Below are 19,738 nucleotides of genomic sequence, written 5' to 3' on the forward strand. Positions count from 1 at the left end.
CGCTCCCGGGCCTGGGACCTCCTCAGGGCGGGCCGATCGCCGGCCCGGGACACGAGACTGGTGTCCATGCGGGCCTCACGGCGGGCTCAGGGCTCTGCCAGCCGTCAGGTGCTGCAGGGCGTGGGCTTCCCTGCCCATCCTGGCCGATGGGAGGGGGTCAGAGGCGGGCCTGCGCTCCTGGGACTGTGCCAGTCGCCCCTCCTCCAAGTACTCCCACGGGCCCGTCAGCTTCCACCTGTGAGGTTTGGCGGCTCCCTTCCCGACGGGACTCACAGGCTCCACGGGGCCGTGCGAGGAGGGGAGTTCATTGCCCACTGCCCCGCCAGGCGGCGCCCCGGGCAGCTGTGTGGCCTCTCCCCGTCAGTGAGCTGGGACCACGTTTGCTCAGCAGCATCGCTGTGATTTTTCAAATCCGTGGTGTGTGGGAGTCCTAGGCCTTACTGGGCACGTCACAGATATTCAATAAATGTCCTTTTGATAGAAGTTATAATTCACATCATTTTATTTTATAGGTACTGTGCGTTACGTTATAGCAGAGTCACGCCTGAGAATAGCTTGGTGATTATAGCCACAGTTCTGTTGTTAGTACCGGTTTAAATGGTTGGGAGGAAGCTAACGTGAAGAGTTTTCTGGCGGTGCCTTTCCGACCTGCAGCTTATCCGCCTGAAGTTCCACTGCTGACTTGCCCCAAGCCGTCTCGGAGCCCAGCTAGTTGTGGAAATGTGTTCTTCCCAGAATGCCCATTCTCAGAGTTAAAGCTGGCCTGCCACAGATGCCTGTCCATCTCTACAGACACAGGGCTAAAAGCAGAAGAGCTGGCAGGTTCCCACAGGAGGGAAGTCCATGGAAAATAGTGAAGATAGGGGAGTGAGGGGACAAAACCTGTGGTGTCCTCTGCGGGGCTGTGGGCAGTGGCCCGCCAGCCCAGGGTGTGCTCCCCGCTCACCTGTCGTGTTGTCGAAGGAGGCTGCCCTTGCAGTGAGCACCTGTTGGGCGCCTGCTGTGTCCCTGGTGCTGTTCTCCTTGCAGAACAGTGGAACCCACGGGAGGTGTCCTTAGGGGTGGCACTTGTGTACAGTGGGGCAGTGACACCGAGGCTGGGCACCCCTCTTGGGGGCAGCGGCAGCAGCCTGGCCTCTGCCGGCCACGCAGGGCTGGGCCGGCGTCCCGAGCCTGCTCTCCTGAGGACGTAGCGGGCTGAGTGCTGAGAGGGACGGGTCTTGAGGTTCCCAAGCCAGTGACCACGGGCTTTGGCTGCACGCGCCTCCCACCGAGACCCGGGGCCCTGTCAGCGCACACCCGTGAGACCCTCACCTCTGGGGATTCATCCTCTTTTCCATCCTGTTTCACTTTCCAGAGCACTTGCTATTTGATTGCGTGTCTTTGGGATGAGAGTGACCTACGGTTTGAAAAACACGGTGACGATGCTTCAGTCACTGGGAACGTGAATTAAAAGAATGAGATTCAGCTGAGCTGTTTTTCTTTCTGTGGTTTTTGCGGATCATTAACATTGACAGGTGACCTGGGCTTAGGGATAATTTGCAACGTGCCAGGTCAGCTGTCCCAGGGCCACGGCAGGTAACCCTTATCCCACTAAGCAGCGGACTAGTGGGAGTGTCCAGCTTAAAATAGCCCGGACGCAGCCTGCTCTCCACGCGCCCGGTGCTAGGGACCCAGTGCTGACATGTTCGGCGACATCACCGTGCAGTCACCAGGAAACGGTGCCTCTGAGTGGTTTCCTGGGTCTGGCATGAGATCTTTGGGAAGCTAGGATTTTACGTGGCTGGATGAGGCCGTGTCCCCGTGTCCCCATTAATGTGTGACTGTCGATGGATGGGACCAGAGTTCTGAGCGCTTGGTGTCAGAAGACAGGCCTCCTGTGCGGGGACGGGTGTCTGGATGTCGGGGGCGGCCCCGGTGCCATTGCCTCTCCTCCGCCCTGTGCTGTCTGGGGTGCCCGGGGCTCCCCGCTTGGCTGGGTGGCCTGGCGGGGCACTGCAGCAAGCCTCGCTAGCCCTGCGTTCCTTTCTTTCTTCATTTTGGGGCCTCATTTTAGCACCGCTGAAGCATAGCGTTTTATCCTGTCTTCTGTCACTGAAAGGAAAGGAAGTAAAAGAGGAACGTGGGAGTCCCATTCGGAGTCGTCTCCAGGCCCGGCCAGGCCGCCGGGCGTCCCCTGCTGCCCAGGGCTCCAGGTGTCCCCGTTGGGTGCCCACGTGGCTGTTCTCTGACCTTTGTGGTTAATAGAGCTCGGCGGCGGCTGTAGGGACGAGAAGCGATGAAGCGGCAGCACCGTGTGAAGGAGATTCTGACTGTTGTGAATTGTCTTTTCTGACTGTAGGTAATTGGTACGCCTCAGAGACCTGCAGCGCCCAGCACTATTGTGGTAGGAAGCCCACACACCCCTAACACCCACTTTGTCTCCCAGAACCAGTCTTCAGACCCCTCACCTTGGTCTGCCGGGTGAGCACTTGCCTAGAATTTACCCCCCAGCCTCTGGCTACGTGGCCGACCAGCACGCCAGAGGATCGGGCCCTGGCCAGCGCGTGCCCGGAATAGACGCGTGGACCGCGCCGCCCTGCGGTTTTGGGGGTGGTGACTCCACTGCGGTTTTGGGGGTGGGCTCTGGCTTCTCAACGCAGCGGTATCTTTCACACTTTGCGCTGTCTGTACCAGAAGGTACCGTTTCTCGAACCCCAGTAAACGTGGCGGGTTTCGCAGCAGCTTCTCCTAAACAGCTAAATGTGGCCGTGGGGACAGCCCTGTGTGACGGCCACACCACCCTGTTCCTTTCCTCCAAAAGCAAAGCGATGTGAAAGCGACTTTACTCAGAGGTCAGCTGTGCAACTTTCCCTGAGAGCAAACAAAAGCAAAGATGTAGAATCGTGTCTGTATTTTTGGTTCTAAAGCAAAAATCATCAGCTCCCGCAATTCGTCAGTTGGAAACTTGGGGCGACCGTTTCCTCGCTGTGGCGACTCAGGAAGGTCGGACGCTGGGGCTCCCCGCCTAGGGGAAGTGCTCCAGCCTCAGCGCTGGGCGCCGGCGGCCACGTGGCCATCAGGGTGTCTGCACTGGCTCACGTTTGCCCCCAGATTCCTGGACGTGTAGCAGAACTTTCATGACCCCCGATGTCGGTCGACATCTTTTTAAGAAGCAGCATTGTCTGGCACCCCGACACACATCGGACGTGTCCTGGGGTCTGCCCTTCGGGTCACGCGCCCCACTTTTCCCGAGAGCTGAAGGTACACGTGTAAGGTCCGGCCACTTGAGTTTGTTCTCCAGCCTTTAAAGGAAGGAGGAGGTCCCTGGATGGGGAGACGGAGCCAGGCTCCCGTCCCTGCTCGGCTGAGCGCAGCCCGCGGGACCCCCTCGAGGCGCCCGCCAGTCCTAGGAGGCGGGTCTGGATCCCGGGCTGGCGCTGTGTGCTGAGGCCACTGCTCTCCCGTTGTGTCTTTGAAGGAAGCGTAGCAGGAAAGGGGAGAAGAACGGCAAGGGGCTGAGGCATTTCTCCATGAAGGTCTGCGAGAAGGTGCAGCGGAAGGGGACCACGTCCTACAACGAGGTGGCGGACGAGCTGGTGGCAGAGTTCAGCGCCGCGGACAACCACATCTTACCGAACGAGTCGGTGAGGGTGTGCGCGGCGGGGCCGGCGGGGCTGGTGTGCGCGGCGGGGCCGGCAGGGCCGCGAGGCTGGCGGGGCGGGACACCCCGGCCCTCTGTCCGTGTCTCAGACGGCCTCAGACATGCAGAGAAGCTCTGAAAGCACTTCCAAAGGTCTCCCGGCCCGCTTGTGTGGTGATGCCCCCGCGTCCCCGGCGCTTCCACAGCGCGCACTGGCTCCGACCCCGTGTGTCGGCCACCTCCCCGTGGCGACGCCCCCTGCCTGGGCTGGCGGGCCGAGCGGGGCCGTGCGGGGGGCTGCCTCTCGGGGGCTGCGAACGGTGCACAGCCTCGAGTGTGTTCGGGTTTGGGGCTGTCTGGAGATCTCCCTCTGTCTCCGCCAGGCTTACGACCAGAAGAACATCAGACGGCGAGTCTACGACGCCCTGAACGTGCTGATGGCCATGAACATCATCTCCAAGGAGAAGAAGGAGATCAAGTGGATCGGTCTGCCCACCAACTCCGCCCAGGAGTGTCAGAACCTAGAGGTATCTCCAGCCCTGCGTCCGCCGCGTGTTCCTAGCAGGCGTCGGTCGTCTGCACCACTGGCGCCTGCTGAGTGTCTTGGGCGGCGGTGGGGGGCAGGTCTCCCCGCGTCCTGAAGCCCCTGATCACGTCCGTGCTTTCCCACTTGACGGTGACCCTCCGGCCGTCTGGGGCCACGGACACCGGTGGCAGGGCCGTCGGCCCGGTCCGGGGCGGTTGCCGCCAGTGTGGGTGAACTCTGCATCCCAGCTTGTGGGGTTTTCAAAAAGATACCATAGCCGTGTCCAGAAGACGAGAAGATGGAAGAAGCTTGTGTAGTTTTGAGATTTAAGCGAGAAACTGGCCTGTGCCCGTTCTAGGTTCTTCTGTTGCCCCACCGTCAGGCCCAGGGCACACGTCTTCGGCGAGGACCTTTCCTCGGTGACCCTGTGTTGCCTTGGATTTTAAAATACGCTGTGAAAACCGGTTGTGATGATGTCTTATGTCGATGGCTTGTCTTTGAAGGTGGAGAGACAGAGAAGGCTGGAAAGAATAAAGCAGAAACAGTCGCAACTCCAAGAGCTTATCCTGCAGGTAACGCAGTGCCTGCCGTGGAGGCAGCGTGATTGCTGTTTGGTGGCGTCGGCCCCTCTCCGGGTGTTTGCGTTTTGGACACGTGTTCTCCGCTGGGTGGCTGCCTGGGGCTTGCGTCCCCCGGCTGCTCTGGTCTCTAAGGGGGTGCCGGGCAGGGCCGCTGAGGACGCCCAGGGAGGGTTAGGTGGCCGGTGGCAGCAGGTGTGGGTGCGCGTCAATCGTGCATCTTTTTAGCAAATCGCCTTTAAGAACCTGGTGCAGAGGAACCGCCAGGCGGAGCAGCAGGCCAGCCGGCCGCCCCCCGCCAACTCCGTCATCCACCTGCCTTTCATCATCGTGAACACCAGCAAGAAGACGGTCATCGACTGCAGCATTTCCAACGACAAGTAGGTCATGGTGGGAAGGGCCTTGGCCGCGTGAAGATGCCTGGTCGGGGGGCGGGGGCAGAGAGAAGGTGGCCCGTCTGTTTGATTTGCTGCGGGTCTAGCTTATAGCCACCAAGTACGATCTTTTCGGCATAATTACCTTGCAGGTGTCCTCCTCCCTTCCCTGAGTGTGCGGCTCCTTGGGAAGGAGGAGTGTTGTCAGGACGGCAGGCGGTGCTCAGGGACCAGCCCGGGGCGTCCTGGGGCGGCCGGCAGCCCCGGGCTGCGTAGGTGCCGCCCGCGCTCCCTGGTTGCTGGTGCTGAGTTGGTGGGTTGTGTGGCTGAGGGAGGTTTGGGGTGAGTGGGGTGTCCCGCTCGGGGCCCCCGAGCCAGGTGTCCAACTCTGTCGTGGAGACGGCGCTCTTCTGACGGTGACTTTCTCCTCTAGGTTTGAGTACCTGTTTAATTTCGACAACACGTTTGAGATCCACGATGACATCGAGGTGCTGAAGCGCATGGGGATGGCCTGCGGGCTGGAGTCCGGGAGTTGCTCCGCCAACGACCTGAAGGTGGCGAGAAGTTTGGTGCCGAAGGCGCTGGAACCCTACGTGACAGGTCCGCTCCGTGCTGGGCGGGACGCCCGCCCCTCCCGCTCCGTGCTGGACGGAACGCCCGCCCCTCTGCTGGGGCTGGCTCGCGCCCGCTGCCCAGAGCAGAGACAAATGGGACGTGGGACGTGGGACGGTGGCGGGCTGTGGGGTGCCGGTGCGGCAGCAGCAGGACGCCATCTGGCGGGGCCGTGGCCCCTCGGGACGGGGGGCGGGGGGTGGCGACAAGGCCGAGCCGTGTGGTTCATACGGTGCAGGTGTTACGTCAGGATCTCACCTTCCAGGTAGGGCCCCAGGTCTGTGAGGAGCGTGGCAGGCGTGGACCCGACCCCAGGGAGTGGCTTAGTCACGGCAGCAGCCCTGGGCCTGCCCCCGACGGCAGGTGTGGGGAGCCTCCGGGGTCCCCGGCGTCCGTTCCGCCGGCTCCTTGGCTGAGGGGAGGGGCTTTGTGGTGAGAGAGGAGAAGCTGCCCCTGCACCTCTGGTGTGGATTTACTCCCTGAGCGCTCCCAAGTGGCTCAGAGTAAGTGGGTGTCTGGCCTCAGAGCGTCCAGTGAAAGTGGCGCCTCCCACCCCCTCTCGACGCAGCCGCTGCCCTCCCCACGGCCCCCGTTCTTGGCGATACAGCTGCGTCCAGGACGGGGGTCGACATAGGTCCTTCCTCCCCTTGGGTCCCGCCTCTGTGCTATGGTGACGGTTGCCCTTCCGTGGCTCAGTGGTGGCGTCGTCGGTGGCCGCACCGATTCAAAGAAGTAAAGGGAGGACTTCCGTGCTGTCTTTGCGAGGCTTGGTCCGGTGGCCGGGCCCAGCGAGCGGGCTGCCTTCTGGCTGGTAGCGGGCATGGCGCCGGGCGGCCCGAGGGGCCTCGCCTGGAGAGCCGTCCCGTCTCGGCTCGTGGGCCTGTTTCCTGCGGTCTCTGCTTTGTGAAATTTGCTTTCTTTTCTTTCTCTTTCCAGAAATGGCTCAGGGATCGCTCGGCGGTGTCTTTGTCACGTCGGCAGTTCCAACTGCCAACGGCACGAGGCTCTCTGCCAGGTAACTGCCATCCCCGGCGGGGCCTGGGGGTGGTGGGGCCACTGTCAGCGGCAGCGGGACGCCCGGAGTCGGGGCGCCCAGAGCAGGGCAGACCTCCCCCGACTCCGGATGCCCCCCGAGAGTCACTCAGAGCTCGTCCTTTGTGCAAAGGAGATTTGTTTTTTCTGATTGGTTTCTTTCCTCTAAAGGTTAAAAGTAGTACACAGCTTTTATTTTTTTGAAAAGTACTTCAGTGAGGTGCGGGCAAAGCCCCCTGAACCCCACGGCCGCAGCCTGAGTGACAGAGGCCGTTTCTCCATCTCTTCTTTTTCTTTTTAATACACTTGAAGTCACAATACGCATATAAGGTTCCTTTTTTTCACGTCACCGTGTATTGAGTGTATTTGATATTATCGAAGGAGCTTTATCATTTAAATCAATGTGTATTTGACTTTTGACCTAGCAGTCCCACAGAGCAGAAGTGTCTGACCTCAGGGTTTGTCTTAGTTTTTTGAAGATAAATGTAAAGTAACACCAACGTTAGGTATTGACAAAACGGTGGTTTTCTTTTTTATGTAGTATTATGTGTCATACATATTTATATCAATTCTAAATATCAATAAATGTTCCTAAAGTGTAAGTGAAATCAGCAGAGTGTAGGTCCAACAAAATGGAATTGACTAATAAGTCACGTGTGCACACCTTCGAGGGGGCTCTGTGGGCACCGTGTCCTCTGGTCCCCGTGCGGCGCTGGCCCGGCAACAGTGCGGCCCTGAGGGAGGGGCGGGGTCGCCCCGTGAGGGCCCCAGTGCCCGTGGGGTCTGTGTCAACCTCCGAGGCTGAGGGAGGCCCCAGGGTGTCTGCACCTGTTTGGATTTGGACTGAGGTTGGTTCCGTTTTTAACTCTGAATCTGCTGCTGTGTGTGTAGCCCAGTCTGTAAAATCTGAACACTGGTTATACCAAGAGGTGGAATTTGGGTATTTCCTAAACGTTCCTCTTTAAGAAATTCTTTTTATTGATTAAATTTCAGAGGCTCACGTCAGGTTTTCTAAAGAGGGAAGCAAAGCCATTACCATCTCAGAAGAGAAACTGACCTTAGTGGTGGATACGCTGTTTTTACAAAGGCCCTTTTTGTTCAGTGAGCTGCCCTCTGGTTGAACGTTTAGGTGGTTCCCAGTTACAAGAAAAGCTGCAACGAGCCGCCTGATGGCTCAGTTTTCCACTCTTCCTGGCTTGGTCTCCAGGCTGGCTTTCCCAGATGTGGGATTACTTTGTCCAAGAGCAGCATCAGTAAATACCAGTGAAAGGTATCAAGATACATGCGTGTGGTTTTCTGATAACGGGAAAACACCTTTAACGTTAGGAATCTGTGCAGCTCTGCCCTGTGGGCTTTCTGTGGTGCCACAGGCCTCTCAGGGTCCTGACCTGCGTGGCGGGACAAGAACCCTTTTACTCAGTCATCACCCTCCCCTGCCCCGTGCCGTCTGATTCAAGTGTATCACGGCTGCGTTTCCAGGGTGGTTCTGACCCTTTCATGTCCTGTTATCTTTAAACAGACTCACGGTTTACCAAGTAAGCTCCTCCGTTTTGTGGAGAGCAGTTGAAGGCCGCAGGTTGGGCGCAGAGAGGATGCTGTGAGGCCCCCCCGGGGGTGCCGCTGTGTCTCCGCATGGAGACAGGCCTCCTCCGAGTCTGGAGCCTGGATGACCTGTGTCAAGTTGTAGCCCTAGGTCGGGGTCCCTTTGGGGCCTTCCCTTGCTGTTCAGCTCAGACGTGAAGACACTGAATGACTTGCGACGGTACCTGAGCAACTTGTAGCTCAGAAGAAACGTCGCCTTCCCTCCCCTCGTGGTGGGCGTGGCCATCTCCCGTTGGTGCCCTGGGACCGTAACTGACCACAGCTGACCCTTCGCGTCTCGTGTGCGCTGTGCTGGGACGCGGGCGGTGGCTGAAGCCGGGGGTCTTTGCCCAGGATTCTGGCTGCTGAAGCCCCTCCATTCTAGGCCAGGGTCTCGCCCGCGGGCCTGTTGACGTTTTGGGCCGGACCACCCTTTGCTGTGGGTGCTGCCCGTGCCTTGTGGGGCACTGGGTTGTGCCCTCGGCCTCAGATGCTAGCACCGCCCCCCCCCCCCCCCCGCCCCAGTTGTGGCAACCAGAGGTGGTCATGTGTTTCCGGATGAGGCTTCCAGGAGCGTGATGCAAACGCAGGTGGGTTCCAGCGACCCATTTGAAGACGAGGGCACGGGGCTGGGCAGCCCTGGCTGCTCTAGAGCCCAGCCCCGCAGCTCTGCCCCCTGGGCCCGTGGTCCCCGCCTGGGCCCACCCCAGGGGCCATCGTCAGGCGGCATTCCAAAGAATAAAACCTGCAAGAGCCGTGGGTCCTCGGGGCCGTCCTGGAGGCGCAGGCTGCAGTGAGACGCGCCCATCACCCCCAGCTTCCTGGCCAGCATGGACGCCAGAGGAGCTGAGGGTGGGGCCTGGGGTGGCGTTTCCACAAGCGGGCACACGCACACGCCAGCACACGCTCACTGGGTGCCCCTCTACTCCCCGGCTCCCAGCCTTCAGGGAGGTCAGGGAAGTCACAGGCGGAGGCCTGGGAGGAGAGTCTCGGGGGTTTTCCGGTTGGTGTGCCCGAGCCTCGCTTCCGACATGACGATAAATGGGGAGGACTCAGTGTCAGGGCCCTGCCGGAGGCCCTCGTCCAGTGGTGATGTGTGAAGGGGGCGTGACGGGTGGCGTCAGCCTCGGGGGCGCTGGGTTCTGTGCTGCACGGGGGTGAGGCTTGCCGTTTCTGTTCGTGTAGTTGAGAACACCCGGACCTCCCGGGGATGCCGGCCCGTCTCTGGCGCCGCAGACGCCGCCACTGACGCCTCCTGTCCTTGCAGTGACCTGGCCAACGGCGCGGACGGGGCGCTGGCCACGAGCTCCAGCGGGTCGCAGTACAGCGGGTCCCGGGTGGAGACCCCCGTGTCGTACGCTGGGGAGGACGACGACGAGGACGAGGACCTCAACGAGAATGAGGGGGAGGACTGAGCCCTGCCGGCTCCGGGGACACGTCTGGGGAGGAGAACTGCCGTGAACGTGGGTCTTTCTGTTTCTTTTGCCCTCCTCCCGAGAAGAGCTCGCTGAGCCGCGGGGCTCGGCCCGCGCCACCGACGAGCAAGGCGCCGTTCTCTGCGGGGTCCTGACGAGCTGCACCGTCTGATGCCGACGCACGGCCTCTCTTTACTCTTCTGGATTTTGTGTTTTCGTTTGCTGTTTTTTAAATTCAGAGTTCATTTCGCCCCTTCACAGTTCTTGCCGAGTTTGCCGGAGACGTTGCGCTCTGTCCGCGCCGAGGGAGATACAGGCCCTGCTGCCCGGCGGGCCCGAGGCAGCCGCCGAGGGGGAGGCACCACGGAACCGGCAGATGGCGAGGCTCTGCCTCTCGACGTCTTATTACGACCTTATTTCCCTTAAGTTATATTGACTGCGTGACTCCATCGGGTTTCTACTTGGGTTTTGCTCTGTGTTGCAGCTGATGAATTGCGAAGCTCTTTTTTCGTTTCTGTGTGTTTGGTTTGGTAGGAGTTTACTGCCACGCTGGTGCAGCTATGGAGACTGTCTGAGAGCTCGGAGTGGTTTATTGCTTATGGTAAAATGTGCCTGATTTCTTACAGGCAGCGTTTGGGAACTTTTATTATATAGTTGTTTACATACTTCTAAGTCTGTCATTTAAAGACATGTACTGAAACAAATGTTGTATTTGTTTCGTAAGCATCTTCCTGTAATCTATTATAAAGTTGAAATTAAATATAGAGAATGTTTTAACAGTTTTTTAACTCAAAATTTGTCAATCATTTTTAATAGTTCTTTTTTTATAAAAAGAAAAAGGAATTTCAGGACAGGCAGTAGTCTCTTTTAAAACGTATTCACCAAGAACCATTAACTGCACAGTTGCTGTTAGCTGCCTGTTCTCAAATACTTGTCTTTCTATTGGAACACAAACAGACTTTTCTGTAATATTTTGTGGAATAAAGAGACTTTAACTGTTTGACTTGTTTAACTGTTAGTTTTTATTAATAAGGCGCGCATGGGCGTTTTAAACAAGTCGTGTGTCCCTCTGATTCGGGATTGCTGTCTGGAGCTCATTTTCTCCCGTCAGCCGGGCCCTTCTCTGGAGGGAGGAGAGGGTCCAGGCCCGGCAGTGCACACAGGACCCGCCGAGGCCCCCGGCCTGTCCTGCCGCTGCCCGGCGGCGGGGCCGAGGAAGGAGGTCCCGGGGACGCGGCCAGGGGTGGGGAGAGAGTTTGTGCTTTGCCTTGCTTTTAGAAGAAACGTACCCACGGCCTTTAACGTGCGAGTCCTTACAAAACGTGAACTTTGCAAGCACACACATCCCCGAAAGGTCACGAAGCGCCCCAGGGAAGCAGGGGGCGGAGGGACTCAGGCTGGATGCCCTCGCGGACACGCCCATGGTGAGAGAGCCAGGCCGAGGGCGTTCCCTGCCTTTCTCCCGGATCCTAGAAGCAGAGTCAGATTTTACGGATTAGACTTTCGGAAAAAGAGTCAGATTGTAAGGTAAGATGGGGCAGCTCAGTGTTTTATTCACGTTGGTCTAAGGCATCCGTGAGTGCTGCGGTGCATGGTTGCGGCCTTGGGCAGAGTCGTGTCTCCTGAGGGCTGTGGCAGTTCCTCCTTTCTTCCTGACTGTGGCTGACTGAAGTGTCCTGAGGGCTGTGGCTGGAGAGACAGGGCCAGTGTCAGCGGCCGTGCGCTGAGGACACGGCCAGCCCCGCGTCTCCGGCCGAGTCCCCTGCAGCTGCGCCCCTGCTGCCTCTCCTCCTCCAGGGCACCCGGGCGGGTCTGGCCAAGCTGGGCACCCGGGCGTGGGCACGAGACCCCCGACACCGACCTTCCACCGGTGGTGACGCAGGTGACCGAGCGTCTGCGGGTTCCGTTGCCGCGGGAGCGCCTTGGGCAGGGGACGAGGTTCTGGCACCGTCGCCTCTCCTGCTCTTCCTGGTAGGTGCTCAGCTGAGGCCCAGCCATCCCGGAGCATCACCCGTCAGGGGGTCCAGCCTGCGTCCTTCCACGCCCGCTTCCCTGCGGTGTGGTCTGTGACCTCTAGGGGAGGTGTTCGATTCCAAAGTTCACGTCTTACAAGCTGGTGAGTAGTGGGGTTCTGCAAACCAGGAGGCCTGTGGCCACTTGGGCCGAGTACTGACCCTGGGCGTTGGCTCAGCAGTGGAGGAACGTCCGGACTCGAACCTAGGCCTCGGACCTCTGACCCCAGAGCCTGTGCCACCCCTCCCCCAAGTGCTGGTTGTTCCATGTATTCGACAGCAACTTGACGGAAGGTTCTAGCACTTCTTTCCAAGGGGCGCTTTGTGGTCGGCGGGTGGCCGGCTCTGAGGTTCCCTGTCCCCTGCCCCCCCCCGCGGGGGGGCAGCCCCTCGAGCTGCTGCGCCTGTTTCCTTCCCTGTGAAATGGGATCAGCAGCCTCGGCCTCCCAGGGCAGCCGGAGGAGGGACCCCGAGGCAGGCAGCCTGCTGTGCTTGGACCCCGCGACGTGCGCCCCACTGCCCACCCCCATCGAGGCCTCGGTGTCTCTTCTGGGGTGGCTGGACCTCTGACCTCCAGTGTGTCGTGACATCCCTGAGGTGGCCTGATCTCTGGCCTGACGTGGCACTTCCCAGGTGGCTCAGGGTTTTTGCCGGTGGGGTCGGCAACGCGGAGCAGAGATACCCGTACCCTGGGCCCTGGTGGCCTTCGGGGCTGGGCGGCGGGTCCCCTGTCCCCTGAGCCTCTGCGGGGCTTCTTCCGTGGGGTTAGGACTCTGGGCTGCCAGCTCCGGGTGGGGTGAAAAGTGGGCGACAGGTGAGAGCAGGTTTGTCCTTGGGACAGAATGGGTTTTCTGAATGGCCTGGGGCTGCAGACCGCCCCCTCCCCCGCTGCCCCGGAGGGGAGACTGTGCTCCGAGCAAGGTCTCCTCTGGGGTTTGGGCTCCGCTGTGTGGGGACACCCTTACGTCCCAGAACTGTGCGCTCTCGGGGCAGCCCCTCCCGCTCCGGTTTGTAATGTCCCCGACTTGCAACTGAAAGTGTTAAAGGGAGAGGTTTTTTAGTTCATTAATTTTAGTTAATTCTTTTCAGTTAATTTAGTTAACTGAATTTGTTAGGTTGAGTTTTTGGTAAATTCTTCCCCCTCATCAGGAGAGACACGACTCTTTTATATAGATCAAGAGTGAATTTAATAGGCTTGATTTTTATAGTTTAGGAATTGTGTTTTTTAAAGCCGGCAACCAGAATGCGTGAAATCCGAAGTCGCGTTTCATATCAACGCACTCCCGGTCTTCATACTAACGTACAGAAAAAATAAATTACAGCAGGAAAGGTGATGTCCGCGCGGAAGAGATGAGTCCTTTTGGGGTCTTCTTAGTTGCGCAGCTGCTGCCTTAGGGTCACCGTGTTAGCCCAGCGTTTTTAGCGTGGCTGCAGTTCTACCTAAAAAGCGACAGAGGTTTCACGGGAGTCTGGCTCCGAGGGCTGGGCGCACGGGGGCCTGTCTGGTGCGGAGCTGCCTCGGGGGCCGGGTTTAGCTGCACCTGGGGGCCCGCCGCCTGGCTCCTCTACCTCTGGATTTTAAGCTTGAACTCCACCCTCCCCTCGTAGGGGTCATGGGGGTTGTCGAAGGTCACGTGCTCCGCCAGGATCTTGCACACGATGGCGACCTCCCTGTTCGCGGGGGCGTTGAGAAGCTTCGCGGCCACCAGCGGGTTGCTGTAGTGGGGCTGAGGTGGATGTGCGTTAGGACCGTCGAGGGCGGCCGGGCGCTCGGCTGGGTGCTCTCACGTCGCCCGAGAGCCGCCCGGGACTCACTGGGACACAGATGCCTCCCTGCCTAGAACCGAGGAGACTTGGCCCGGGGGGCGGGGGGCGGGGACAGACAAGCGACAGGTTCGACTTCAAGTTACAGGTGATGAAAATTAATATAAAAACAGCAGAGGATAAAGCAAGAGATTTGGAGAAAATGATCTTAAACGGATATGCAGTTGTCCAAGGGCCTTCTGAGGAGGCCCTTGGAAGGTAAAGGGTTAGATGCGGTATTTATTTTGTGTGAGAACGATGTGCTTTCAGGTAGTTGGGAGAACAGGGGCTTGGGAAGCACCCGAAGATTAAGCGGTCCGGCTGGGCTACGTGCAGCCTTGTTTCGTTTTTGCAGGTGAAACGTTTGGGGCTTCCCTTCTGCTAGTGATTGCTCAGTTTCGTCTGGTTCCGGAGCAGCGGTGGGGGACAGTGGCGCACACGTACCTGGGCCTTCTTCCCGTAGTAGGGGAAGTAGTGTAGGCTGTAGACGCCTTTGGGTGGGAAGTACTCCACCTGCAGGGCCGGGGCATCCGGGTGCTGGTCCTGCGGGCGAGAGGCCGCTGTGAGAAAGGCCGGATCTGGCGCGCTCGTGTCCGCGCCACGCGTGCTTCTGCACGCAGGTCCACGTGTGTGCGCACGTGTGCACCGTGACCACGTGCAGTTGGCACTAGATCTAATCTTTATCATCAGCCAAGAATCCATGAAGGGTGTAATTTGTTAGGTTGCAGGACCCCGGGTGACTTTTCAAGCTTGTGGTTTTCTCCATTTTAAACCCTCCTAGGATAACAAAGGTGACAGAGCTGAGCGTGTGGGAATGAAGGCCCACGAGGCCTGGCGGCTGATCTGCCGAGACTGGGGAAGGACCCACACGCTGCCGTGGGGTTTGCTTCCTTTCACTGTCAGAGCCAGCGACTTGCCCGACGGCTTGAGCTCGTCCGAGGGCAGAGGAAGGGTACTTTGGTGTCTGTGCAGATCCCGGGTCAGCCTACACATGCGTGGTCGAGGAAACTCAAAAAGGAAAAGCAAAACAGGACGAACGCTGCGCTCCGGGGAGACTGCAGGCTTTGGGCGGGGGGCCGGGTGGTCACCCCAGTGGGGCACCCGTGCTGACGGCAGAGAGCCCTGGCTGAGGGCGTGATTGTGGAAACAAACTTTAGAAAATATTCAACGAAGACAAATTTAGTTTTTTCATGTTGTACTTAAAAACATGTTTTGGGAAAAACTGGACTAAATTAATGGCAACTGTTGGCAGCATTTCTGTACACGCGCTGCCAGACAGCAGTAGCTGTCGGTAACTTGCATATTTTTGTAAATAAGCCAGTAAAAAGGACAAGGCAGTAGTAGATGTGCCTTGGTTTTTCCAAATAGCCACAGACATTTTGAAGCACGTCAGTGATACACCGTCCCAAATGCTTTTTGAAGCAAAACGGTGACGAGCGTTGTTTTTCTTACCAGGTTGCTTTTTCCAGAGACAGTGTAAACCTTTACTCTCCAGGATCACGTAGCTGTGCCATTTGGCATCTTGCAATACCATACAGAACATTTTTTCTTGATAATTCTTACCGGGTTTTTAATCCCCCGGGATAAAACCACTCTTAAGTGAAGGTTCCTGCGATTCGCGCCCCTGGCGGCTTAGGCCGACGGTTGGGATGATTTTAAGGAAAAGCAGATCAGTATTTCCCACAGGTCTTCCCTCCTAAACAAGACAGCTGTGGCCGGTCACTCACCAGGAAGGTGCAGTCTACCCTGGGGGCCGTGCTGTTGCCGGGGAGAAACTTGACGATCTGGAAGGGAAAGGTTCGGACGTGGCCTCTGTGCCCATCTGTGAGTGCGGAGGACGGGTGCCAGGGAGGCTCTGGGGTGGATGTACCGACTCCTGCTTCAAAGCCGGAAGCTCCACGCTGGGGCCGTGGTCTTGGCCGGCAGGTGGCAGAGCTGGACGGGGGTCTGAGCTTCCCGAGCCCACCTGTGCAGACGGCCCGGTCCCCGGATGCGTCTGCTGGTGCCCAGGGGCCAGTGCAGTGCCCCCCTGGCTCGTGAGGACCACCGCCCTCCCTTGCTGCACACCAGCCAGGCGGCCGGGACCGCAGCCCAGCTGGGCCCTGGGGCCCAGCGCGGTGTGCCAGTGTGTGGCCCCCCGGCCTCTTAGGGAGGAAAATGAAGGGTGCCACGCAGACGCCAGCATGGTGCCAGGTCCTCCCCACCCCGCCGCCAGGTCCCACCCTCCCCGGGGCCCTGCCGAGATGTCCCCTCTCCCCGCAGCGTGGACGTGCCTCCCGTGGTTGGCTGTGTTCTCACGGTCAGCCTCCCTCCGCGCCTGTCCTCAGACGGTTCCCAGGTGCCCTCCCCGCGCTGACCGCGGCCCGGCTTCTTCCAGCCGCCGTGCACACAGGGCTGCCCCGGGCTCTGCGGCTCGGGGGGTGGCGGACGCCACGGTCAAGTGGGTGGCGGGTCCGGATGGCGGCTCCCAGTTGTGTCTCAGGGGAGGCACGCTCGCGGCCAGCACGCGTGCAGGAGAGGCGGGGGCCCGGTTCCCTCCTCACCTCCGACCCCCTCACCCACCCTGTTCATCTTGATAATGAAACACGGCTTCCCTTCCTCAAAGCCGAAGGTGGGGTCCGGCCGGCCCGAGCAGTTTTGCAGCATGTCTGCTGTGAACTTGCAGGAGAACTTGGTGTGGTTCGGGGCCAGGAAGCTCTCCTGGAAGAAGTAGCTCTCGGACGTGCAGTTGATGTTGGCCTCCTGGGCCGCGGGTGAGTAGCCTGGGGGACAGGCACGCCTGCGGCCCTGCCCGAGCTGCGGCCCCCTCTGCCCCCCACCCCCGGGGGGTTCCTGAGATGAGGAAAGAACGGAGACTGCAGTGCATTCTGCACTCTACCTGCCAGGAAGTGGTGCAGGGCCTGCGCTAGTCCTGTCCAGGTCCTGTTGTCAGACACGTTGTAGGAGATGTCCAGGCCCTTCTCGCCGTAGACATCTGGCCTCAAGGTCACCCCTGGAAAAAGGACGTGACACCTTGGCATTTGGTTGTACATCAGGTCGTTTGCCGTTTGGTTGGCCCCGGCCTGGGGGAGGCCGTGCCTGGGACGCTTCGGGGCCAGGCCTTCTAGGGTCCCCCTGCCCCTGGCAGCCAGCAGGGCCCGGGACGCTGCCCGTCGGCCGGGGGGCCGCGCCGTCCCACGAGGCCTGGCCAGGGCCTGCGGGTCCCTCCCACAGGAGGCCTGCCTGCCTGCCAGCCTCTGGGTTTGGGGCACATTCTATCACAGTGTGTTCTCAAGTTTGTAATCTATTACGTTCTGTTCTGAGACGACATAGAAATCCTCCATGTTTCGTCCGTTGGTTGATTCAAAAAATTGACCCGCAGTTGTCACGAGGATTTGCAGAGGATCCGCCGGGCGCTGACCCAGCTCAGCGCTTCTGTGGGATGTCCTCGGGTTAGTGTCTTCCTCAGAAACAGTTAGGGACGCAGGGGTGACAGCCACTCTGAGTAGCTGGGCTGGAAGAAGCTTTCCTCCCTTCGTTTCTCCCCCCGCCCTTTGCTTTTGCTTTTCGCAGGCACCGCAGGTTAGCTGGCTGCGTGGGGAAGTCTTGGTCCGAACACCCTCCCCAGGATCTGGGAGTCTCGTCACCAGCGACTTCCTGCTCTTTGGCGCTGGCCCAGTCCCCTCGTCGCGCGGGCCACCTTGCACTTAGACGAAACTCACGCTCTGGACCTAATTTGCTGCCTGGGAGGCGAGGCCTCCACAGGAGAGCAGCCTCGGTGCCGGTGACGCCACACGGGCACCGAGCGCCCCTCGCCCCCCTTCCTGATCCCCTGGTGACCGTCCTCCCCGGCATCCTCCCCGAGGGGCTGCGTCCCGACCCGGCAGCCCAGGGCAGAGCGGGGCCCGACGCCCGGTACCTGGTGACTTGAGCTGGTCCTGGTAGTCGGGAGTGTACGGGTCGACCGTGCACATCAGCACGTAGATGCACAGGGCGAAGATGCCGGTCATGACCACGTAGAAGGCCACGTAGTAGAGGCTGATCCACACTGCGGGAAGAGGCGGGTCAGACGCGGCGACAGCTGCTTGGGTGCGGGGAACACGCGTGCAGCTCACCAAACGCGTCACCTCTCAGGGTGAGCGTTGCACTGGTGTCGGGTACGTTCACGCACGGCGCTGGGCACCCGTCCCGCTATCTGGTTCCAGACCATTCTCATCACCTCGATAACCCTGCACCCCTTAACTTAAAAGCCTTTTAAAAAATTACAGTTTTAGGAACATAGCTTTAAAACTGCTCTTCTCAAATCTAAGGCTGAGCCTTTGGGGCTGATCCTCAGCTGCTCTCAGGTGCCCGTTGTCGGCGGGTGTCGGGGCTGAGGGGGGCCTTTGGAATCACCCAGTGGGGGAGGAGAGGCCGGCCAGGGCCTGCGTCTGGGCACTGCCCTCCCCTGGCGCCCCCGCCCTGCCGCACGGACCCCAGCGGGACAGCGTCCGGCCCAGCATCTGGCCCGTGTCCGGGTTCCAGCAGTAGTGCCGGAACTCCTCCATCCTCTGGCTGCATGACTTCTTCTCCTGCAGTGCCGCCATCACCCCGCTCCTGCCCAGGGACACTGGGGGGAGGACGTCCCCTTGGGTTTTATGGTCTCCCCCTCAGAGGTCAAGGGCACTGCGGCTCTGGGTTCCGGGGCGAGCCCAGCAGGGTGTTATCGCTGCTCGGCTGTCAAGCGCCGACGCCCGGGCAGGCCTGGCAGGTTCCACTGCCGTCAGGTGCCCCTCCACCCCCTCCCTGGGCAAATCAGGGTGGCTCACTCCTCCTCTCGGGTGCCCTTGGCCCAGAGCCTTATCTGCTCTGATTATGAGCAAGGAGGCCTGCCAGGTGCTCAGCTCTGCCCACTCGCACCTCCTTGGGGAGGGAGGTGTGAAGAGAGCGGTCTGCACGAGGCGGGGCCTGGACCCTGACGCTCAGCCGCTGCCGAAGTGCTCCCTGCTCTGCGCTGATTGCAGCAGGCGCCCGAGGCCATGATGAGGCGATGGCTGGGACCCCGGCGGGGTGGGGGTGGGGGGCTCCTGCCGCTGTCAGTCCTGGTGCTGGAGAGCCAAGCCTGCCGGTGCCCGGGGCTGCCGGACGCGGGGCCGCAGGGGCTCCCGTCGCTCTTGAGCTGAGCTTCGGTGACGAGCGTGGTGTCCTCTGAGAGCCAGTGTTGGGGCCCTGTAGGACTTTGTGTCCACGGAGGAATTCACAGCCATACAATGTAGAAGTGTTTTCAGAACCGAATGCACGTCGGTCCCCGGGCGAAATGCAGATTCTGACCCCGCGGGGACCCAGTGGACCTGGGAGCTCCCGTGGGCCTTGCTTGTGGCTGCAGGACTGTGGCAGTGTCTCGGCAGGGGACGCTCAGCCTGGCAGCACGTCCAACCCACCTGGGGCGCCTTGAAAACCTGAGACGCCTGTCCCGCCCCCGAGTTTCTGAGGGAGCTGACCTGCCGGGCGGCCTGAGCGTCTGGACAGCTACGAGTCCCCGGACCTCCTGATGCGTGGCCAGAACCAAGCAGCCTTGGCGGTCTACATAGCTGGGGCCCATCTCTGAGATTAGGAGGAAAGCACAGCGCCGGGCAAACAGGATATGGCACCGAGGCGTCGTCTTTACAAGTATCTAAGTCAGGACCCGACTGAAAGGGTGGGGATTGTAAACAAAGAGCTGGGTGTCCATCCATTGTCACTTTCCCTCTGAGGGACCCACGTAGCCAAATTGGAAGTGTTCTTCGGGGATAAAGATAGTGAAAAGCCCTCTAGCCATTATGTTTATTTTCTTTAGGATGACTTAGAGTTTGTCAGCAAAACGGAATCGCAGCATTTTAGCTTGGACTCATAGTTTCTTAATGGACCAATCCTAGGCATTTTCCTTCACGCTGTTCCCCTTCACAGCTTTGAAACGTCAGGGCGGTAAAAACACAGAGTGTGGCCTTAGGCTGCGGTCTCACTGTCCACAGCCTGTGGGTCTGGGACGCCTGCGCCGAGGCCTGAAGACACAGGGTAGGAACTGCTGTGCGGAGAATCGGTGCCGCCCTGTCTGGAAAGGACGAGCCCAGCATGAATTCTTCCTGGAAGTCTTTGAACGAAATCCTCCACACTTAGCCTCTGAATTCCCAGAAGCATGAACGTGTGTGCTGAGCTGCACACGCGTTGTCATGATGACCTTCCTGG

At 59.7% G+C, this 19,738-nt stretch overlaps 2 protein-coding genes across 6 annotated transcripts in view; one reads left to right on the forward strand and one right to left on the reverse strand.

The window, feature by feature from the left end:
- The window catches only part of TFDP1 (transcription factor Dp-1), a 30,227-nt gene extending 19,484 nt beyond the window's left edge, over positions 1–10,743 (forward strand). For 3 of the 5 annotated variants that reach the window (XM_032611388.1, XM_032611391.1, XM_032611390.1), the window contains exons 5-12: positions 2,342–2,463; positions 3,461–3,626; positions 4,006–4,149; positions 4,652–4,720; positions 4,955–5,106; positions 5,534–5,700; positions 6,649–6,727; positions 9,593–10,743. In XM_032611388.1, the coding sequence (XP_032467279.1) occupies positions 2,342–2,463; positions 3,461–3,626; positions 4,006–4,149; positions 4,652–4,720; positions 4,955–5,106; positions 5,534–5,700; positions 6,649–6,727; positions 9,593–9,740 (1,047 nt within the window). In that variant the 3' untranslated portion in view covers positions 9,741–10,743. Of the gene's footprint in view, positions 1–2,341; positions 2,464–3,460; positions 3,627–4,005; positions 4,150–4,651; positions 4,721–4,954; positions 5,107–5,533; positions 6,728–9,592 lie in introns of all 5 variants that reach the window. The other 2 variants (XM_032611387.1, XR_004346688.1) reach the window with 2 other exon arrangements.
- Positions 10,744–13,317: 2,574 nt separating this feature from the next.
- On the reverse strand, positions 13,318–18,129 carry ATP4B (ATPase H+/K+ transporting subunit beta). The gene is made up of 7 exons (XM_032611617.1): positions 18,009–18,129; positions 17,454–17,582; positions 16,434–16,547; positions 16,118–16,317; positions 15,283–15,339; positions 14,000–14,098; positions 13,318–13,479 (listed from the first exon to the last, which is right to left on the reverse strand). The coding sequence occupies exons 1-7, from the start codon at positions 18,118–18,120 to the stop codon at positions 13,318–13,320; spliced, it is 873 nt and encodes a 290-aa protein (XP_032467508.1). The 5' UTR covers positions 18,121–18,129.
- Between the last annotated feature and the right edge of the window lie 1,609 nt (positions 18,130–19,738).

Source organism: Phocoena sinus, chromosome 18, assembly GCF_008692025.1.
Source record: "Phocoena sinus isolate mPhoSin1 chromosome 18, mPhoSin1.pri, whole genome shotgun sequence".
Taxonomy (NCBI): Eukaryota; Metazoa; Chordata; class Mammalia; order Artiodactyla; family Phocoenidae; genus Phocoena; species Phocoena sinus.

What these genes read in the sequence shown, in the direction of transcription:
- ATP4B (XM_032611617.1), bottom strand. Translation starts at nt 18,120, where the DNA reads ATGGCGGCACTGCAGGAGAAGAAGTCATGCAGCCAGAGGATGGAGGAG. An exon ending in GGACCAGCTCAAGTCACCAG is followed by an intron (nt 16,548 to 17,453) that starts GTACCGGGCGTC and finishes TCCTTTTTCCAG; the next exon opens with GGGTGACCTTGAGGCCAGAT. An exon ending in ACTACGGGAAGAAGGCCCAG is followed by an intron (nt 13,480 to 13,999) that starts GTACGTGTGCGC and finishes CATCCACCTCAG; the next exon opens with CCCCACTACAGCAACCCGCT.